Source organism: Acomys minous (genome assembly GCF_964271855.1).
Source record: "Acomys minous genome assembly, chromosome: 6".
NCBI classification, from domain to species: domain Eukaryota; kingdom Metazoa; phylum Chordata; class Mammalia; order Rodentia; family Muridae; genus Acomys; species Acomys minous.
This window is the reverse complement of record NC_140487.1, coordinates 36,230,803-36,251,967: the sequence shown is the minus strand read 5'-3', so window position 1 is coordinate 36,251,967 and position 21,165 is coordinate 36,230,803. Positions and strand designations below refer to the sequence as shown.

At 42.8% G+C, this 21,165-nt stretch overlaps 1 protein-coding gene across 1 annotated transcript in view; it reads left to right on the top strand.

Annotated features, from left to right (window-relative positions):
• Positions 1 to 21,165, top strand: part of CCDC146 (coiled-coil domain containing 146) — a 123,971-nt gene that overhangs the window by 88,267 nt on the left and 14,539 nt on the right. Inside the window, exons 6-13 of the mRNA XM_084787267.1 lie at positions 2,929 to 3,105; positions 4,575 to 4,648; positions 5,889 to 6,116; positions 7,122 to 7,308; positions 16,349 to 16,444; positions 17,405 to 17,575; positions 20,813 to 20,901; positions 20,993 to 21,157. Of these exons, the coding sequence (XP_084643393.1) occupies positions 2,929 to 3,105; positions 4,575 to 4,648; positions 5,889 to 6,116; positions 7,122 to 7,308; positions 16,349 to 16,444; positions 17,405 to 17,575; positions 20,813 to 20,901; positions 20,993 to 21,157 (1,187 nt within the window). The remainder of the gene's footprint in view (positions 1 to 2,928; positions 3,106 to 4,574; positions 4,649 to 5,888; positions 6,117 to 7,121; positions 7,309 to 16,348; positions 16,445 to 17,404; positions 17,576 to 20,812; positions 20,902 to 20,992; positions 21,158 to 21,165) is intronic.

The window sequence follows — 21,165 nt, the reverse complement described above, 5'->3', positions numbered from 1 at the left end:
TATTAAATGCAGCTGTATTCAAACAGTCTTTTGAAAATAACACCACACCCTGAAGCATTCGAAACACCAAAAATCCACAATCATTGCAGAGGCAAAAAGGAAGATCTACATACTCCTGAGTAAGTACACACGAGGCAGGTTAGGCTTTCAGTGTTGACATCTGTGTTAGGCTGTGCTTAGTCAGACAGTATCTGCTTTGTTTCTAGAAGAAAATATTCTTCTGTGGTTTTCACTTAAAAACATCTTTTCTAGGAGCTGGAGAGATGGCTCAGAAGTTAAGAGCACTGTCTGCTCTTCCAGAGGTCCTGAGTTCAATTCTCAGCAACCTCGTGGTGGCTAACGACCATCTGTAATGAGATCTGGTGCCCTCTGCTGGCCTGCTGGCATACATGCAAGCAGGATATTGTATAAGTAATAAATAAATAAATAAATCTTTAAAAAAAAAATTTTTTTTTTGAAAATTCAAAGCTTCCTAAGCTCCTCAGAATTTGGTCATAAGGAAGAGACATCACTGTCATACCATGACCAAGGCAACATAGAAAAGAAAACATTTAAGTTGGAGCTCACAGTTACACAGGATAGCAGATGCCTCCTATGATGGCGGAAGGCAGGCAGGGGTGGCACGGGAGCAGTGCTGAGAGCTTACATGGATCCAGAAATGCAAGGCATAGAGAGACAGAGAGAGAGTGTATGTTAACTGGGAATGGTATGGGCTTTTAAAGCATCAAAGCCCACGCCCAGGAATACACCTCATCCAACAAGTTACATCTCCCAATCCTTCCCACACAGTCCCACTAACTAGGGAGGAAGCAGTCAGATCCATGTGCCTGTGGAGGCTACTCTCATTCAAACTGGCACAATCACTTCCTTATTCCTGTATAAGAAGCCACCGCAAAAGTTGGTGGCCTAGAATAATGATCATCTCTCCTACCATCCTGTGTTCTTTTGGTCTGAGCTGGCTTAACTGGAGCAGGGTAAGCTACAGTGGCACGTTAGTTCATCTAAGGTCATGTCCCTAGTTGATCACACGACAGCGGAAGGGTTTCCAACCTGAAGACACGCAAATCACAATACGAAAGAACTTTGAAAGCTTCCATCTAAGGAATTGTTGGGAATGTTCTGTTAGTCACATCAGTGGACATGTCTATAGAAGGTAGTGACAAGGCAGGCAGGCAGGCAGGCCCTGGGGACTGGGGGGAATTTATGGTCGAAGGTTTGAGGCGTACCACAGGAAACAGTGCCTCTACCTTCAGGATGGTGTTTTCACAATATGTTGTCAATGGCTTGATTCCACGGTGGCTCACAAGCCTGCTGGGCCTCTAGGAAGATGGTGCCAATTCTATACAAGCACATCTGTGATGGTTCCTGTTGCCTGTAACCCTGACAAGATCATTCTTTGGGGGGATTATCTAGGCGAGATTGGTCTCTGGGCACAACTGGGAGTGACATCTAGAGTGGAATAATTAAGGAGCTGGGAAGACCCACCGTAACTGTGGGTACTGTCAGTCCCAGGGCTGGGGTGCTATGCCGAGTAAGAAGGAGAGTGCTGGTCAAGCCCTAGCATTCATCATTCTATGCCCATGCTCAGGGATGAGTAGCCACCTCAGCTCCTGCTACCAGGACCTTCCTGCCACAGCCAACTCTAACACACACACACACACACACACACACACACACACACACTCACACACACACTCACACACTCACTCACACACTCACACACTCATACACTCATACATTCACACACTCACACTCAAACACACACACACTCACACACTCACTCACATCCTCACACACTCACATACTCACTCACACACTCACACTCAAACACACACTCACACACACACTCACATACTCACTCACACACTCACTCACACACTCACACTCAAACACACACACACACACACACTCACACACACACTCACACATACACGCTCACACACTCACTCACACACTCATACACACACAGTCACACTCAAACACACACTCACATACACACACTCACACACTCACTCACACACTCACACACCCACTCACACACTCATACACTCACACACTCACACTCAAACACACACTCACACATAGTGGGGGTCAATTTGAATTTTAATTATAGACTTAGGTAACTTACCTTACTTTTTTTCCTGCAGTAGGTGGGAATATCAAAGAAAATTCAGAGCAGGCTAATCTATCCATTTGGTCCTTATCAGCCCATAGCCATTCTGAGTATAAGAAGGCTTTTCTCTGTAAGTCAAACCCACTGCAGATAAGAAAAGACCAGGCATGGTGGTGTAGGCCTATAATCCCAGTAGAAGCAGGCGGATTGCTGTGAGTTCAAGGCCAGCCTGGTCTACAAAGCTAGTCTAGGACAGCCAAGGCTACACAGAGACACCCTGTCTTGAAAAAAGAAGGAGGAGGAAGAGAAGGAGGAGGAGGAAAAGGTAGAGAAAGCATAGTCCCCTGCCAGCCCAACAGAGCACACTGAGGAAGAAACGTGCAGAGGCAGTATTAGCGGGTGCTACTGTGTGCCAGTGCAAGCCTCCACACGTTAGCTGCTCTGTAGGACTCGGAACCACAAGGCAGATGTGCAGAGATTACTTCTGTTTGACTTCGTCAAGTCTCAAGATTACAAGAGATCAGAATGTACATTTTCACAGTGCTTTTTAGTATGAAATCAAAACTAACACAGAAAACACTTAAAATATGAAGCCCTCGATTTTAAAAAGCTCTTCAAAACTGTCCCATGCTTAGTTAATGGAGTCGAATTGCCATGCTGTGGCTGAAGGTATCAAGCACGGTAAGTTCCCTTAACTTCCTGGGCAGCACTTTTGAGTCTTCAGACACGTTCAATCAACATGGTGAGTGGAACTGTCTTCAGTAGGGAAGCGTTCACCCAGACTAGCTAATGGGTCACTTTTGTGACTTTTCAAGGAAATGGAGAAGAAGATGAAAGTCCTGAAAGAAAGCACTGAAGAACTGCGCAAGGAGGTGATGCAGAAGAGGCTAGAAATCAAAAACCTGCGGGAAGACGCGGTGTCTAAGCAGAAGCAATTACTAAAGGAGCAGAAGGAGCTAGAAGAATTGGGAGACTATCAGGTTGGCCTAAAGGTATGCTGTGGCCAGTCCATGAATATGTGCGCGCTGTGCCTGTGTCGATGTGACAACACAAGGGGTCAGCTACTTGCATGTGACCAAAAGAGCAAGGTCATGCGTCATGAGGGACTGTGTCAAATGTGACCTAAATTCTGGGAATTTACAAAGGGGATGAGGGTGTTTGATAGGGAAAGACATGTGAAAGTTGACAACAACACTGTCCTCGTTGGAAGGCCTGGTCCTGACAAACTGGACCCCAACATTTGAAGTGAGTGTCACAAACACACAGGATCCCTTGAAAGGAGCTGAACGCTCACCCACTTTGTATCCGTTTGCATGCCTGATTCCATCCTTCCCTTTACTGTAAAAGTGGCAAGGGGCCTATATTGATGTTTTAGCGAATAATGAATTGAAATTAATTTTATTTAGAAAAAGACGTAATAATTCTCAAACGAACCTAGAGTTATTTAGGGAACAGCTCCCCACCTTCATTTGGCTTAGGAAACACTTAGGGCTTCCTCTGCCATTTCAGCCGCTCACCATGTGCCCATCTTATCTGGGGATACAGGAACTAAGAAGAGATTCCTTTTGCCAAGAACCCCATGGAGTTCAGCTTCGGGCCCATTGTGTGCATGAATCTCTTCCAAGGGCTTGTACCTAAGTTAGCACTTGCAACTTTTTGACTTGAAAAGGGGCTCCGAAGCTCCAGCCTGGTAAAGCCTGGATCTGCTCCAAGATGGAGCCAGAGCCTGTGGAGAAGCATGCCACTGTGTTTAACTCCCGTACTCATGCTTGGGACCAGATCTCAAAATCTACCGAGCACCTCACATAAGAAGGGTTTCTTTTATCACCCCTGTTGCAGCACCTAAGCTGAATCTTCCGTTAAAGTATACAGCTGGCTGAACATGAGGTCTCACGGGTTTAGCTTCTGGACTTGGCCCTGTGTTTATGAGCCATGCAACTGCAGGCAACATTTTCCATGTCATAGTCTGAGGCAGGACTCCCTAGAAGCAGCACCTCAGGGCCTTTTGCGGGAGAAGCTTTCCAGGGCTCCCAGGGAAGTAAGGGTCGAGCTGGCGAAGAGGATGTCTGGATACTGTTTCTACTGTAGAATTCTACTCTGTCTGCCCCAGAGACAGCCTGTGAGCTGGAACTGAACCACAGAGGCTGTTCTCCCAAGCCAAGGCACTATGTCGTTACATGAGTTAGCCACTGGTCACCATAGCCTCGCCCGTGCCTCCTTCCATCTCCTCCAACTCAGGAAAAAGGGAGGATCTTAATAGGGTGCCCACAGTTGTCCCAGTCTGTCATCTCCTTTTTGAAATAGTAACAACTACAACAGCCTTGTAAGGCCAGTGTGAACACTGGAGGAAATAAAGTATACAGGGTGGATGGTAAGAGTTCTACAAAACTTAATTTCCTTCTCATTTAACTTTCTTGCTTAATTGACTACATAACTTAACATGATTGTATTTCTTTACTAGGATGACGTGGTCCACCATCAAACTCTTCCTGTACAAATTGCAAAGGAGATAGAAAAAATGACACGCAAAAAAATGTATGACTTAATGCTTTTATCCGAATCCCTCCCAAGCCACCCTCTTCCAAATAATGTGTGCATATGGTATAATATTTAGAAATTATAGCCTTGGAAATATCTGATCCTGGTCCCATATGCACTCTATGTATTGGGTTCTTTAAAAGTAAGTAATACAGAAATAGTAATCATTAATTCTGTTCCAACTTATACATCATATTTCTCTGGGGACCTGCAGCAACTTTGTCAGGCTGTGGATTAACCATTTGAACTTGAAATTTCATGGTCCTAAAAGATGTTCAAGTAGCCAGCAGCCCAACTGATACCAACTCCTCACTTTGCACCTATTTACGCTCAGACATTCAGAGTAGATTTAGATGTGAAGATCATTGATAAATTCTCAGGATTTCAATGATCAAAAAGAAAATACAAAATTGGTACATATAAAATATCCCAGATAACTAATAGGATCACTCTAGAAACTGCTCTTAAAGGAATATGGAAAATGATGATCCAGACACAAAGTTATCAAAGTCAGGTCTGGTCCAGGAAGCTAGTCAGGATGGGAGCAGCAACTATAGGTGACAGATTGGGGTCTGAGGAGAAAAGAGAACGGGCAAATGCCCAGGAGCATTCTGGGACTTTTTGTTTTGTTTTGTTTTTTTCTAGACAGGGTTTCTCTGTGTGGCCTTGGCTGACCTGGACTTGGTTTGTAAATCAGGATAGCCTGGTCTCACAAGAGCCTGCCTCTTCAGCTCTTCATCTTTTTTTAATGTGATAAAATCCTGTGGCAGAAGAGAATTAAGGAAGAGAGCAGTTTATTTCTGCTTATGATTCCACAGTCCATCATCATGTTGAAGTCAAGGCAGAAGTTCCCAACAGCTAACCATGATGCATCCACAGTCAAGAGCAGAGAGAAGTGAGAGCATGTGCTCAGCTCCATTTCTTCTTTCTTATACAGCTTAGGACCTCCCTGCCTAAGGAATGGTGCCACTCACATTGGGCTGTCCCTTCCCACATCAATTTTATTTTATAAGACAATCTCTCACAGACATGCCCATTGGCCAACCCAATGTAGACAGCTTCTCATGGAGACTCACTTCCCGGATGATGGAGAAAGCTAACCCCCTCACCTCCAACTCAGTCTTATCTTTAACCTTCAGTAAGCTTATGGCTAGTGTATTTTTGCCTGATAATAGGTAGAGACAGTATGAACTCAAAGTAACTCTTCCTCTTGTCTCTGTATATGTGTTCCCTACAGAGAGATGGAAAAGAAAAATATTATCTTAGAATATGAAGTCCAAGAGCTAAATGAGTCTTTAAAGAAGGTTGAAAACAAAGTCAATGCTGTGGTGGAAGAGAAAGATGATGTAATAAAGGAAGTTGAGGGCAAGCGAGCCTTACTGGAAGTCAAAGAACGAGAATACAGCCAACTCCTTAAGCTGTTGGAATTAACCAAAGAGAATGAAGCTTCCTTGCTAGCTGAAAGGTTGGCTTATATTTCTGCATGTTCTATTATCTAAATTTTAATCAATGAAGTCTTGAAGATATAAAGCATTGTTGATTGATTATATGCTGATTCAATAGCAAATTGTACGATTTTAAATGATTTTTTACCAGTAGCTAAATGTACAATCAAAGCATTTTGAAGTACTTTTTTCTATTCATTAATTATAATTTTGCTCCTATGGTTCCAAATTTAAGAATAAAATCCATTATTTGCTGTAAGTTTATGGTGAATTATATTGCTGAAATATGCTATGTAATTCAAATATTTGCTAATCAATGAGTGGTATTTCTGATATGATCCGAACTTTCTCTGGATGAGGGAGATTTCATAGTGTGATCCCATACTGGAGCATTTTACTTCTGAGTTTGTGTGTTGTGTAGGGGTGTGTGAGCGTAAGCACATGTATGCACTAATGTGTAGAGACCAGAGGTCAACCTCTGTGGCATCCACCTTGTCTTTTGAGATGGAGTCTCTCATTAGGACCTTGGACTGCCTGATTAGGCTTGACTGGTTGGATGGTGAGCTCCAGGGTCAGGCTGTCTTAGCCTCCCTAGCACTCAGAGTCCAAGTGGGTTCTGCCGCTCACAGCTTGTTACATGGATACAGGGGGCCCAGACCCTACCAACTGTAGAATCTCCTAGGCCCTGCTTTTCTTAACTGCTAGCGGTTGAACCCGGGCCTTCACCCTGGCAGGCAATTGCTCTACCACTGACCTTTACTCCCGGCCCTACTTCTTACATTTAAGTAAAATTTCAAGGAAACTTGAGACCCGTGTCTCCCTAGCCTATCGTTACATTTGGGGACTTTGTAAGCTTATCCTTTTAAATGATACCAACACACAAAACTGGCTATGCTGGGCGTCACCTGTGATTTATGGCTGTGATATGTGAGGAAAGTTCTGTGTGCATACTTGAGCATGTCCTGGATAAGCTTAGAAAATGGTGTAAGACAAGTCACATCCATCTCTGCCCTTGACCTGAACAGAGGGATCCTGGAACTCAACCTACGAAACTGCCTCATGGACAAGCAGAACTTCCATGACGAGCTTTCTCGTAAGCAAAGAGAGAAGGAACGAGATGTTCGGAATCTGAGGAAGACCGAGCTGCTCCTGAAAGTATCCTTGGATGCGCTCACTCAGGCCCAAGCCCTGAATCAAAGGCTGCTACTTGAGGTGGGTAGGAAAGTCTCAGTTTTTAAGCTCAGGGCTCTCTTTCAAGATAAAAGTGCTTTTGCCTTCAACAGAAAAAGAAGAAGAGAGTGACATTGGAGTGGTAATTTGAGGATGCATGGTCCTGTTAGACTGCTGGTTGCCCTGTAGTATTTTCCACCCCTTTTTTCTAGCCCGACTAGTCAAATACTTTGTTTTGATTGAAGTAATTGGGACCAGCCACTTTGGGAAAGGCCTAAACTCTGGGCTCTTCAGTATACAATATATATATAGTGTGTGTATAGTATGCAGTATATAGTCTATAGTAGATTTTCTGAGTCTGAAGAAGATGGAGATGATCCTGAAAGTGTCCTTGAAGGTGCTTACTCAGTCACAAGCAATGAATCAAAGGCTTCTACTCAAGGTGAGTATGAAAATCCACCTTTCAATTTTTAATCTGTGTGTGTGTGTGTTATGCATGCATACATACATACATATACAACACACACACACACACACACACACACACACACACACACACACACACACACATACACATACATAGGGCTAAGCCAGTTATATGGGCTTACAGAGTCAGATATGGCAGTTAAGGAGCAGATCTGATTACATAAATGTCTGTGGTCAGTTGGTCATCTAGTCAACTAGGCAAAGGAAACCGAGACCCAATGTTAAGCTGTTAAGCTGCCTGGCTAGTTTTGTGCATCACCAGAAGTAGACTCTAGTCAGAGGATGCCTGAAGTAATAGCGTATCATCTGACTACGTCTGTTCCCAGGAGTTTGCCCCGCTACCTGTGAGTCTTCATTTCTTTCAGACAGTGTCTGCTGTTCTGAATGACCTCATGCTTACAGAAAGAAAGCAGGTCCTTCAAAGGGCACCTTCCTCACACTGCAGGCCATGCTGGTGCATTCTTTGGTGGAAATGAGATCAGGTTTCTGAGATGAGACCATTCTCTTCAGGATTGTCATGGTCCAGGATCTTGTGGCTGTTCATGACCTCAGAAGTAAACAACCATTCCCAACTCTTGAAGACATGTCTGAACCTAACCTGTGCCTGGTTTTCTTCTCCTGGGTTCATGGAAAGTTTACATTACTTGTGTCCTTTGCTCTTAAGAAGTCACATAACTAGTTCAGGCCAGTGGGTTATGGGAAGAAGTGGCATGCCATTTTAGGCTCAAGGCATTTTACTACCAGAGTGATGCGTTCTGGCTCTTTCCCCCGATTGTGGTAATTGTGGAAGGATGTATTTTTATGTCCTTATTTATGTGTGTCTCATGCACAGCACATACTTTTAAAATCTGGCCAGAAAAGATAGCACCTCTTCGTCCTTGCGTTTAGCACCAGTATTACCAGTTAATGCGATTATGGGTAGACTTGGACTTTGGTCATACAACAGCAGCTTCTTTGTCCAATATCCTTATATTCAATTGTCTTTCTGTTATTTCTTCTTCTAGATTCGTCGGTGTTCATTGTCCTGTCTCACACTGTAGGTGCTCACTAGTTGGGTTTACACTGTCCTTATCCTTTCGAGGCATTCTTTCCTAAGCAGAGCCCAGTGGGAGCTAACACTTTTTCAAGATGGTGCTAGAGCCTGTGGAGACCTGCTCTCCATTTACTTTTGTAAGTCTAATTCCTCCAAATGTGCTTTCATGGCACTTTGCAAGTGATTCTTATGGAAAGGTCGGCTAATGATGAGGTATTCTTTAACCTAGAGCACAGCATGGCAGAACATTAAGTTAAAAAAAAAAAAAAAGAATGTTAAGTTGAAACTCTGAACACACTTTGAGGGAAAGAAGCCCCTGTCCCTAATCAAGTTGTTTTTTGTTTGTTTGTTTGTTTGTTTTGTTTTTGCTTGAAACTGTCTACATTTTATAACTGGGCAAGCCACACTTCCAATTTAGACGTGACTAAGTCCCCCAGTTGAAAATGCTGAGCTCCATCTAGTAGGATTGATTGATGGCCATGATTCAGTATAAAGCCTCAGTCTCGCACTGTGTGAATCCTTACAGTTCCAGCTTCGTTCTCCTCCAGTGTCTTCTCTTAGAGTTGTACCTGATCTTATCACCAGTTTTCATCCGAATCCATTGAGGAATAGGACAGTTTTGCTTTTGTTTCTTGGCCAGGAATTACTTGACTCTGAAAGTCTTGTGAGAGGCCAAGTCTGATGCACAGCGTGCGCCAGCGGAGGAAGGAGAAGCTCGTTATCTTCTTAATCCGATGCTACATGGCTTCAGGGGAACCTTTTGAAATATCTTCATACACTATGCAACGTGCTTAGAGTCCAACTGCCAGTTTGGGGGAAAGCATACCTTCTAGTAGGTCCCTGAGAAAACAAGAAACATAGATAAATAATATTTAATTTGGATGTAGAATCAGCTTGGGCAACTGATGTTATAATTTTACTGTAAAAGACAAGTATTTGACTTCTTTTAGGCCCCTATACATGTCACATTTTTTCCCCTGCATGTACTATATATTCTCATGTAATTTCTGATACCTCAGAACTTGGTAGTTATACTGCTATGAACAGGTTAGGTCTCTACATAGCTAGGTCAGAGAGTAACTGCATCGTTGGCTTTACACATTGTGCAGTTCTGAGAGCATCCTGAGTCGCATTGGCATGCCTTCCGTGTGCTCACTAGTTTAACTCTGAACTCCCTTCAACTGCACACATTTCCTCGGTAACTAAAGAACAGTTGAAAATCAAAGTTCTTGAAGATAATGGCTTCTAATAAGGATTATGCCTTTAACTAACAACCAGAGAAGCACAACAACAGTTGAATGAGTTCAGTTTATTTCATATTATGAGGAAACACGAACTACTGAAGTCTAAGTAGAAGGCATTGCAGCCTTTGCCCTTGTGGTACTGTGTTGGGAAGGCAGTTTTAAGGGAAGGGACCTCTGTCATGAGTTTGCATGCTGCAAGAAAATTTTGATTGATGGTACTAGCAAGTCATGGTTAGTAATCAAAAGAGAGGACTAGATGGAGGAAAGCTATAATTGGTTGAGAGGCTTGTAAGTGGAGAATGTATAGCATTTTTGTGGCTGGGACAATATTCATTTTTTGTTTATATTCAAACACAATTGCTTTCATCTTGTTCCATCAAAACCACAGAGTGGCTCTGACTGAAGTTGATGTTCTGCGAAATTGTTGATGTTGAGCAGAACACCAAGGCCCCGTTATTAGTAGCAGGCCAGCTCTGGTAGACCAGATAGCTGCCTCACTGTTGTAGCCTCTGGCCTGTTACTAATTAGTCTTCTGGGGGCTGGAGAGATAATTCAGAGGTTAAGAGCACTGACTGTTCTGTTGTTCTTCCAAAGGTCCTGAGTTCAATTCCCAGCAAACACATGGTGGCTCACAACCATCTATAATGTGATCTAATGCCGTCTTCTGGCCTTCAAACACTGTATACATAATAAATAAAATCTTTTTTAAAAAACAAAAACAAATTAGTCTCCTTTCTGTAAGTATTTCCTGTCCCACTCTCATCTTGGACCCTTTACTGCATCACCTCTGTGATGTCTCTGTCCTCTCCTCTATATTGGATCTCTTATCCCATGTTATCTCTTTCTCTCTCTTGGGTCACTCCCTACCTGTAGGGGAAGCATGATTTCTAGTGGCTTCTTGAGAAAAGTAGGGTGGAAAATGACTTGTGTGTCAGAAAATGTATAGTAGGAAAATATTTTGCCTTCACTAGCAGCATACATAATTAAATATTTAACTGCATGTGGAATCTTAGATCATAAATAATTGCCTTCGTACTAAGGCATTGATCAGTTGTCTTCTAGCTTATTGAATTGTTATTAAAAAGAGTTCTATGTCATTACCATTTTTGGTCCTTAGTTTTGAAGCTTTTTTTTTTCATGCTGAAAGTTTATAGGCTTTTTTCCTTACCTCCAGAATTTTTAAATTTTGCAATGATGTTCTCACAAGTAGATATTTTATCTTCACTCTTGGGTATTCAGTAGATTGTAATGTCACTTGGTTCTTCAACCCTCTGGAACTATGTCTTTGATTTTATTCAATTCATTTTCTCTGTTCTATCATTCCTGGGGGCTCTCTTACATAAATATTGAGCCTTTTGAAAGAGCTATCTAATTTACTTCTATTTCTTTTGCATTTGTTTTTGTCATGCTACAAGGTTGATTGCCTCAATTTTTCATTCTGGCTCTTCTCTTTCATCCTGCTATCATGACAAATCTTACATGAACTCTCTGTTTTCTGAGTGTCTCTTTTTGTTGTTGTTATTGTTGTTGTTGTTTTCATCACTTGGGATTGAATTTAGTGCTTCACACATGCTAGGCAAACGTTTTACAAGTTTAACTATAACTCCAGCCCTGAAGGTTTCTTTTCTAACATATATTATATATTATTATTTTATATGCATATAGTAAGACAGAGTTTCATTATGTAGTCAGACCTCATATGAAACCAGTGATGTTCCTCTACCAGCCTCCCAAGGGCTGGGATTGCCAGCAAGAGCCACCAAGCCCAGCTCCAGCTCTTTTTCTGTAGCATTACTATGTACGTTTTCTGTTATCTCACCAAAGACAATAATGATAACTCCTTCTTCCTAAGTGGACTGTATTTCCTGGGTTTTGTTGTTTGTGGGGGTTTTTCCCATTTTATTTGTCTTGTCTCATTCTTATGGGAAACCACCCTCCAATATATGATGGTGCTTGGCTATCTGCCCATATCCCCGTGCTCAGTACTATCAAGCTAGCTGGTAACAGTCTTCTAGTGGTAAGGCTTTTCATGACATTGATCCAAATATACACAAAATATGAGGAAAGGCTCTTCTTGACTAGGTGGGATTTGCAGTGTAATACTCAAGTTGTTGGATTCTTAAACATTGAAAGCTATTTCTGTAATGACACAGCCACCTGTTAAGTTCAAACTACAGCACCCATAGGATGTAAGACTCAAAGCAATTTAAATGCATTTGAATCCTCTTATCTCACTGAGTTCAAGCCCTACTACTACAGTGTCAGTAACATTTGAGTTCTTCTTCTGACCCAATGACCCACCCCCCTGGCCACTACCCACAGCTAGAAATACCTGGAAACAGGGACCATCCGGCCAGTCACCTCCACTGGACATTTCACGCTTACATTCAACCCAGAAAGGGGAGTACAAGGTGTAAAAGACGAGCATGAAGCTCCAGCTGTTCTTTAACCGTTATTCAGTTATCTGATCCCCTGTGCTCTCTGGCCCTCCCACAAATTCAAGACAGAGTCTCAAAAGTGTTGGGAAATTTTCAGATAGCTATCCAACTGTTACACTTTATGCTGAAGGTCACTCATCTCAGCTGGGATGCTTACTGCAAGAGAACAGCATCCGACATCCTAACTTTTACAACAGCTATGGCTCCTTTCTCATGCATTGAAAATATCTGGAAGAACATTGCCTAGCCACTAACAGCACCTTCTAGGGAGCAGCATTGGTAGCAAAGGTGGGGCAGGAAAGACCTTTTTTTTTTTTTTTTTTTTTTTTTACATATGTTTACTGTATGGTTATTGTGAAGACATTTTTAAAACATGAAATTTAAAAAAAACAAATCTAAGAACAAAACATATACAATCATGTAAAACTTGATGACATATGCAATTTGGGGCTCAAAGTTAATCATAAGTATAAGTCATCTTTGATCCCATAATTAGAGCTTTGATAGATATTTTTCTGCCACCTCAGTGGAGATTTCAGCATGACTCTAGCATGTTCTGGTGATGACTGAGAAATTTCCTTTCAAAAGGCACCAATTAGACTTGCAACTTGGTTGCAATGAGTAACAGAAAATTAGTATAGCTTTACTAGACAGGGGAACATTTTATTCACATAATAAAAAGTCCAGACATGGGTACATCAAGAAATCTCACCTCACAAAAAGTCCAGAGTTCTTTTTGCTCTCTCTTGCCCATCCTTACTTCATTTCCTCTCAATGGTCACATGATGGTCATTCCACAAGAAAGTGAGAGCTAGGTTGGATGGCTTTGCCCCTTTTATAAATACGTTCTTATTGCTTCTTAGCGAACTTTCAATGTATTTAGTTGTATTCATTCCTCCTCCAGCTCCCTGAGATCCCACCCTCCTCTCTTTTCCCTCTACTTTGTGTCCTCTTATTAAAGATCTTTTTAGAAGTTGCTGTCCTGCAGCAGATGTCCTGGTCCTCTGGCTTTTCCCGCCTTCCTGCGCCCTCTTTTCCTGACCCTCAGCCGTAGGGTTGTGCTGCAGATGTCGATGTGTCGACTGGGGCTGGGCACCCCTCACCCCGATGTCCTCTGCATTCTGGCCAGTTGAGGCTCTCCATGATGGGTCTCCGTCTGCTGCAGAAAGGAGTTTCTTGACTGGGGCACAAGCTGTGCTCCTCTGTGGCTATAAGGGCGAGTGTTTAGAGTGCGCTTAGAAAGTATCCTGGCTCAGCACAGGGGTGGCAGGAGGTTTAATGACTAGGCTTAGTGACTCATCAGTCATGAGTAGTTGTGTGTTTATAACACTAGGCATGAATTCCCTCCAGTTGACAGTTCTAAGTCCAGCCAGGTGGCTGTGACCACACGTGGGACATAAGTGCCGCTATTGATTCTTTCAGAATAGCTTGGCATTCTGGTCATTGCTGTGGTTCGCAGGCACAACAGCTACATAAGACTATTAGTTGCTTTGCTCCGCTGGCAGCTTTCATAGCTCCTTGTGTTCCTATGAGAACTAGTCCTCAGAGAGAAGGCTTGCAGGTCAGGCCCAGCTCAGTCCCTCTAAGTCCTATGTTCAGAGTGTGTGTGGTCATCAGCAATAGGGTCTTACCTTCTTTGTCTGAAAGGCAACCAAGGGCAACAGCGATGGCCCATCTTGTTTGGAGGGAATCTTCCTGGACTCCTCTGCTCAGCAACTCAGAAGATTTCCCATGCCAGGCACTGGGGTTTTGCTAGATAGTCTATGGTTTGGGAGGGAGCATTGCCACACTCAAGTGCTATAACTTCAACTAGCACACACACACATACACACACACACACACACACACACACACACACACACACACACACACCAAACACACTCACACTTATGTAATATATATTATAGAATAATATTATTCCATATGGCTTTTCTAACATAATTAGTGCCCCCCTCATCCCCAGGTAAGTCTCGCCCACCCGTTTTTCCCATCTCCCCCTTCACAGCACCAGTGTTCTACTCTTGCCCTCTGTAGAGCTCTGTCACCCGTGGCCACCCACAGCCTCTCTCCATGGCCCACTTTTTACTTTCCTGATATCCGCAGTTACTCCAAGTTCTACTCTCACACCTACTCATTCTGAGCTAGGAATTACAGAGGAGAGAGAATGTGTGCCATCTGACTTTGCTGGGTCTGGGTTACCTCGCTCAGACTTTTAACATGAACACAGTTACTTTCCTGTGTTCCTACCCAGAAGCCTTCTCATTTCACTGGGTCATACAGTCCCCCTCCCCTCCTGTGGCAAAGAAGTCTGAGGACTCCTAGGTACTTGCAACTTGGAACAACAGTGAAGTTGAGCTCATAAGGTCAAAGCTGGTACCCACTGGCCTCTGCTAGATGGGTCATCATATTGACCTTTCCCACAAACCATGTGAATGCGATTCTGCAGAAACTAGATGGCTGGGTTTTATAGAGAATTTAACCAGAATGCAACATACATGTATAAAATGGTCAATGAAGAAAATACACACACACACACACACACACACACACACACACACACATATTGTGTTGGAAGAGCACAAGCCAGAAATCAAAACTGAGTTCAGCCAATGATAGTGTCCGTTCATAATTTAAAGCAGTGCAAAGAATCAAAATGTCTAAGACTTCAAACCAGGAAAATCAGCTTGGAGCTTTTAGTTGACAACATAAGTAGCATTTGTGATTTTCTGTCATGGTCTACAAGATTTCCTGGTCCCAGGTGGCACTCAGGGCCAAGACTTGCAGCCCTTGGGAGTGGAATGTGGAGAGGAGCACATCTGCAGCAGGGAATGCTTGCTCCAGGGGCGCTGGCTCATCTCCCATCCCATACCAGAGAGATGGCTCTTTCTCCCAGCCATCTTACCTTGCCCATGAAGTCTTCCTGATTATTCAAGGCTACATGCATTTTCCCTTTGCTTTGATCTGCTGTATCACTCACCTGTTCATTAGGAACATGAGATTTATATTATTTTACGAATTTCACAGGACCATCAATCTTGGACTTGTTTGCTTTCCATAATGGGGTCCAAAGTCAAGTAGGCTAGTATCGCCCCAAGGTGACCCTTCCACAGTGTGGGATGCCTCCCTTCCCTCATTGGCTACTATACAATTCCTTATTAAATAGTTTTCCTCAAGCATTTTAACCCAGGACAAAAGTACAAACTACCACAGCAAAAGTATAATGGCAAAATGTAGGTTTCAACCAAAAGACTAAGGAGCTTTTTCTTTGAAGAATTTTCTATTTATTCATCAAACTATCACATTTAAGTAGCAAATTATACTCACTGCTAACTAATAACTGGTTTTCTTTGGACTACAGGATTTCATAAATGAACATAGACTTCATAATTATAATCACTCTCACATGAATGGTCAAGCATATGCAGGTTCCTCAGCTCCTCAATCATGAGTTGGAGGCAGCAGGGTAAGGGGGAGAGGTCACCAGCTCTCTGGCCGACTGCTTGGGTTTGCACCTGCACCACGGAGGAAGTTCATATGTCAGTCTCCTCTTCTGAACAACTGGATGCCTCATGGCATTTGTGAGGAATGAAAAAGATCATGCATCTAAGCCCACGGACCCTGTAATGCGTTTAGGCAATACTCAATAAATACTAGATATTAAGATTTGCTTATAAAGGATAAACCATTTGTTCCTAATGAGTCATGTATTGTTGGTACATCTTCATATTTTACTTTGCATTGATTTTATAATGAATAACTAGAATAGGAAATTCCTATAAGGTTGGCAATCACGATTTGTCTGCCATTTTCAAAAAGTATGTAATGGGGTTGACTTCACGGCATTGGGCATCATAGCACCTGTTTTAAATTTTGACTTCCAGATTGAAGCTATCCCCAAAGAAGACCTCTTATTACCTGAGCGAAGGAGAGAGCTCCAAAAGGAAGTTGAATTAGCTAAGAGAAATCTGGCTCAACAGGTTAATATCAGCACTCATTTACGCTTATCTCAGAATGGAGCATAAAGTTATGTTTCAAAAATGTTCTGGAAAAGCACATCAAAAAAAAATGCCAGGACAGGAAGGGGAAGGGAGGAGGCGGTTGGGAAGGGAGACGCTATCAGGTCATGATATGTGCTGTATGTGTATTTGGAAATGCCACAGTGGAACCCATTCATATCTATAATATGTGCAAATAATATACATTAATTTTTAAAGTAAAAATGTGTTGTTAGAGTATCATCCTGCCTACTTCTATTCATGGGGGAGGCTTACTGAGGATTGAATATGGTGCTTCAAAGTTGCTAGCCAAGTGGTCTACCACTGAGTATGCGCACGCCATCCTCAGCTTAAAGTTCATTCCCCGCTTTTTTTCCCTGAAAAAAAAATGTGCTTGAAATGACAACCTTTTTACAGGCTATTAAGATTTCTCAAATAGAAGGGTTATTGCTCATGTTAAAAGTCAACCTTGTTGGCCAGGCGGTGGTGGTGGTGCACACCTTTAATCTCAGCACTTGGGAGGCAGAGACACGTGAATCTCCGTGAGTTTGAGGCCAGCCTGGACTACAAAGTGAGTTCCAGGACAGCCAGAGCTGTTGTTACACAGAGAAACCCTGTCTCAAAAAAACAAAAACAAAAAGTCAACCTTGTTTTATCGATGTCTATTTTCAAATTTCAAACTTTTGTCATTCAAGCTACTGTTGAAATATTTTAAGACATATTCCTAAACTTCTTCTAAGTCACTTAAAAGCACTATGGAAAAGGTTGATCATGCTAATCCACTAGCCCACAGCCTCCACAAAATAAAGGGAAAGCCCAGGACAGAGATTTGGTGACTGCTCTGTCCATTAATAAACACGAAAGGAAAAAAAAGACAGTGCTGTGTGCTGACCTTGCTGTGTGCCTTCAGAAAGTGAGTAATAACCCTGTGCTTCTCACAAGAAAATCCTGACAGAGGCTGAGGCAAAGTTAGTGGAGCAGCAGATTACAGAGGAAAACAAGCTTTTAAAGGAGCAAGAAAATATGCGAGACCTGGTGTTCAACCTGGTGCGAATGACTCAGATCAAACTTGATGAAAAGGAACAGAAGTCTAAGGATTTCCTGAAGGCCCAGGTAACTGCTGTGTTACAGCCATTTGCTAACTACTGCACGGGTTCGAGAGAGCCTCATTTTAACACATCATTAAACAGAAAGTAATAATTCCAAATTTCCTTCAAATTCAGTGACTATAAAATCTCCCTAAAGGACACTCAGTCATACACTGAAAAACAACAACAAAAATCTCAGTGTTATGTTATCAATAGTTAGCTGTCTTGAGGTTAAAAAAAAAATCAATCACGGCTGGGCAGTAGTGGCGCACGCCTTTAATCCCAGCACTTGGGAGACAGAGGCAGGCGGATTGCTGTGAGTTCGAGGCCAGCCTGGTCTACAAAGTGAGTCCAGGACAGCCAAGGATATACAGAGAGAACCCGTCTCGAAAAACCAAAAAAAGAAAAAAAAAATCAATCACAATGACCAGAGGGTGTGAGGACATGGCTAGTGGCCAGGATTGTCAGGTGCATAGACTACAGACAGAGAGAATCTGCAAGCCACAGAGCCTCAGAGCACACTGTGACTTGCCTTGGGACAAGTTAGGGTCAGAGCATTTGACAGGTCATCAGGTGAGCAGCACACCCGCCAGTGCAGGAGCTTTCAGCTACAGCTTCATGCCGTGGCTTCCCCAGACTCCACAGGCAACATGGTAAAACAACCCCCCAGGCCGCACCTCCTCCCGCAGTAGTAGCTAACACTTTAACATTGTAACCGGTTATTCCACGGAAGGATTATGTCTAGTTGTTCTTTGTTAAAAGTAAATAAAGGCGGTGATACAGTTCAATGCTAGAGTGCTCTCCTGTGGGAGCTTTGATCTCTTGCCAAACAAACAATAAAGGTGTGCATGTGTGACGGGCAGTCAAGAAGCAGTAGACAGGGAAAGACAGAAAGTTAAAGTTTAGCCTGGAAGACATAGTGAGATTGTGCTTATAATAATAATAATAATAATAATAATAATAATAATAATAATAATAATAATAATAATAATAATAATAATAATGTTTTAAAAAGGAATATGATATGAACTATTACTAAAGTAGAATGTAGGCATTTGTCACATGACCTGGCCTTGGCTGTTTACATGTATAAACTTTGTTCTCGTTCTGAGTGTGTCCATGGGGATGGAATTTTTTTTTCTCATCTCCCAGAAAGAACTCCCACTCCCACGGTGTTGATGGGCTCTGAGAGGAAATAGATTCTGTAGCAAAGAAGGGAGGAGAAAGCTTTAGCCTCACAGACCCCAGCAGTCAGTCAGCTCCTCGGACACTTCTTGCACTGTTTACTTCGACACGTCCACACCTGAGAAATGAGGACCTCAGCCTGGTTGGCAGAGGGAGAGAGAAGGCATGCCCGATGAAGCAGCAGAGTGCCAGCCAGGCAGGTGGGGAGGGCCTTCCGCCCACCTTAAACAGTCTGGTTCCTACCGCAAAAGCCCAGCGGGGCCACGGGATAACTGGGCTCCTAGAAAGCAGATGAGAATGACGGCAGCGTCCCAGGAGCTGGTAAGGAATGAAGCTGAGGGGAAGAGGATGACCAGGGGGAGCAGCTGAGGGGATCCCCAGGGGGAGCAGCTGAGGGGATCCCCAGGGGGAGCAGCTGAGAGGATCCCCAGGGGGAGCAGCCGAGGATTGAGAAGGTCATTGCCACAAAGGTGGGGTCTGGGGTGGGCTTAGTCCAGAACGAGGTTTTCAGAAGCACCTGTTGCCTCGGTAGAGTCCACTCCTGTGAGGATTCCTAGTTCAAATCGTCCCCTCTTTGATCTTCAGAGGTTTTAGATCTACCAGAGCTCCGCTTTGTTATTCCAAGAAGAGAACTGGCCTGCTTTACAAAGTGGACAGATCCCAATGGATCCCAGGACCTGACCCCTATGTCATCTGAGTGTGACTACTCCACATAAGCTAAATGTCATTGCTAAATGGGCTAATTCATAATAAAGCACAACACAGCTCTTCCATTTGAGATATGGAAATTATAAGGGAAAACGGCTTGCCCCATGAGTAGTTCAGTATTGGGAGTTACTCTGTGGACATTAGTTGTAGCTAACTGTATTTCCACAAGAAGGCATTTAATCTTACTATTTTATGTCGTATCTACATCTTTAAAAAAAGAGAGAGAGATGAGGTGCTGGGGTAGGGATTCATGTTGGCATTGCTGTCACACTGAAGACAGCGTAGACCCAAGACACCTCATCTTATACCTGCTTTATTCTTTGATTAGCTTGTCAGCTCCCATTTTCACTGAAAGTTATACAAAATAAAATCGCTGTGTATCCATACTGTCTTGGCATCACCAGGCCAAATGATTTTGCTCTGCCTACCCCTGATGGAGGGTGACTGAAACTGCACCCTCCCCCTGGGCTCGACCAGCACATAATCTACCTCTGAAAGCTTCCTATCCCAGAGAAAGGGGCCAGCAGGCATCTTCTGTCTAAAGAGCATCATAGTACATTCAACACTATATATACACACATTATATATGACACTATATATATATATATATATATATATATATATATATATATATATACATATATATATGATTCTGAAGGTATAACTGCTTCTTTTTAATGTATAATGTACAGCTTTACAGTTGGTCTCAGTCTGGTTATATTATAAAGGAGAAGTTATATTATAATGGAGAATACATCCACCAGACAAAGGGACAGCACTGCACTTTAACCATTGCTTCAGTCCCTCACAAAATGCCTAGAGGGTTCAGGTCACAACATTTGTCAAAACTTCCTGTAAATCCTCTTCATGGACCTCCGGAAGCACCATGCTCACCTGGCTGGGCGGGGCAGGCTACCATTGCTCTCTCCTCAGTAGTCGCCCACCCAGTTTGCCCACCCTGCTTGTGTAGGCTCTTTCACCCTCTCTCCTTCTTCCTAAGCCCTAATCCCTCTGTCCTAGTGAGTGAGAGTCACTTCAGCTGGCCAGGCAACAGCTCTCAGCTCTCTCTTGTTCTCCTCGTCTGTACATGCCAGCAGGCTAGGAAGAATTAACAGACAGGTATAGAGTGGGGTTCAGTGGGAGTGAGTGCACATGCCTTGTGATTTTTGTTGTTGTTGGTTTTGAATTCTTGAGATAGGCTCTTACCACAGGCTGATCTTGAATTCATTGCAATCCTACTGCCTCAGTTTCCCAAATGCTGGGATCACACACATGAGCCATCATACCTAGCTTTCTAGTTGTTTTTGTTTGTTTAACACATAATTTTTTACTTTTCTTTATTTCACACATTTTTTTTTTTACATTTCAGCAAAAATATTCCAGTATCATTAAGGAAATCAAATCAAAGGACCTTGAAATCAGGCTACACAGGAAGAGAAAACGTGAAATTTATCGGAGGTAAAAAGAGTTTGGTTATGATTTAACTATTTGACTGGAGGAAGAGTGTATTTATTTTTCTATTTTCAAAAGCCACCTCATGTTTTCACAGACTCAAAGAATTCGCCAACTTGTATGACACAATTAGAAATGAAAGGAACAAGTTAGTTAACCTGCTTCACAAAGCTCACCAGAAAGTAAATGAAATAAGAGAAAGGCACAAAATGTCATTAAACGAACTGGAGATTTTAAGAAACAGTGCTGTCTCTCAAGAAAGGTAAGAGC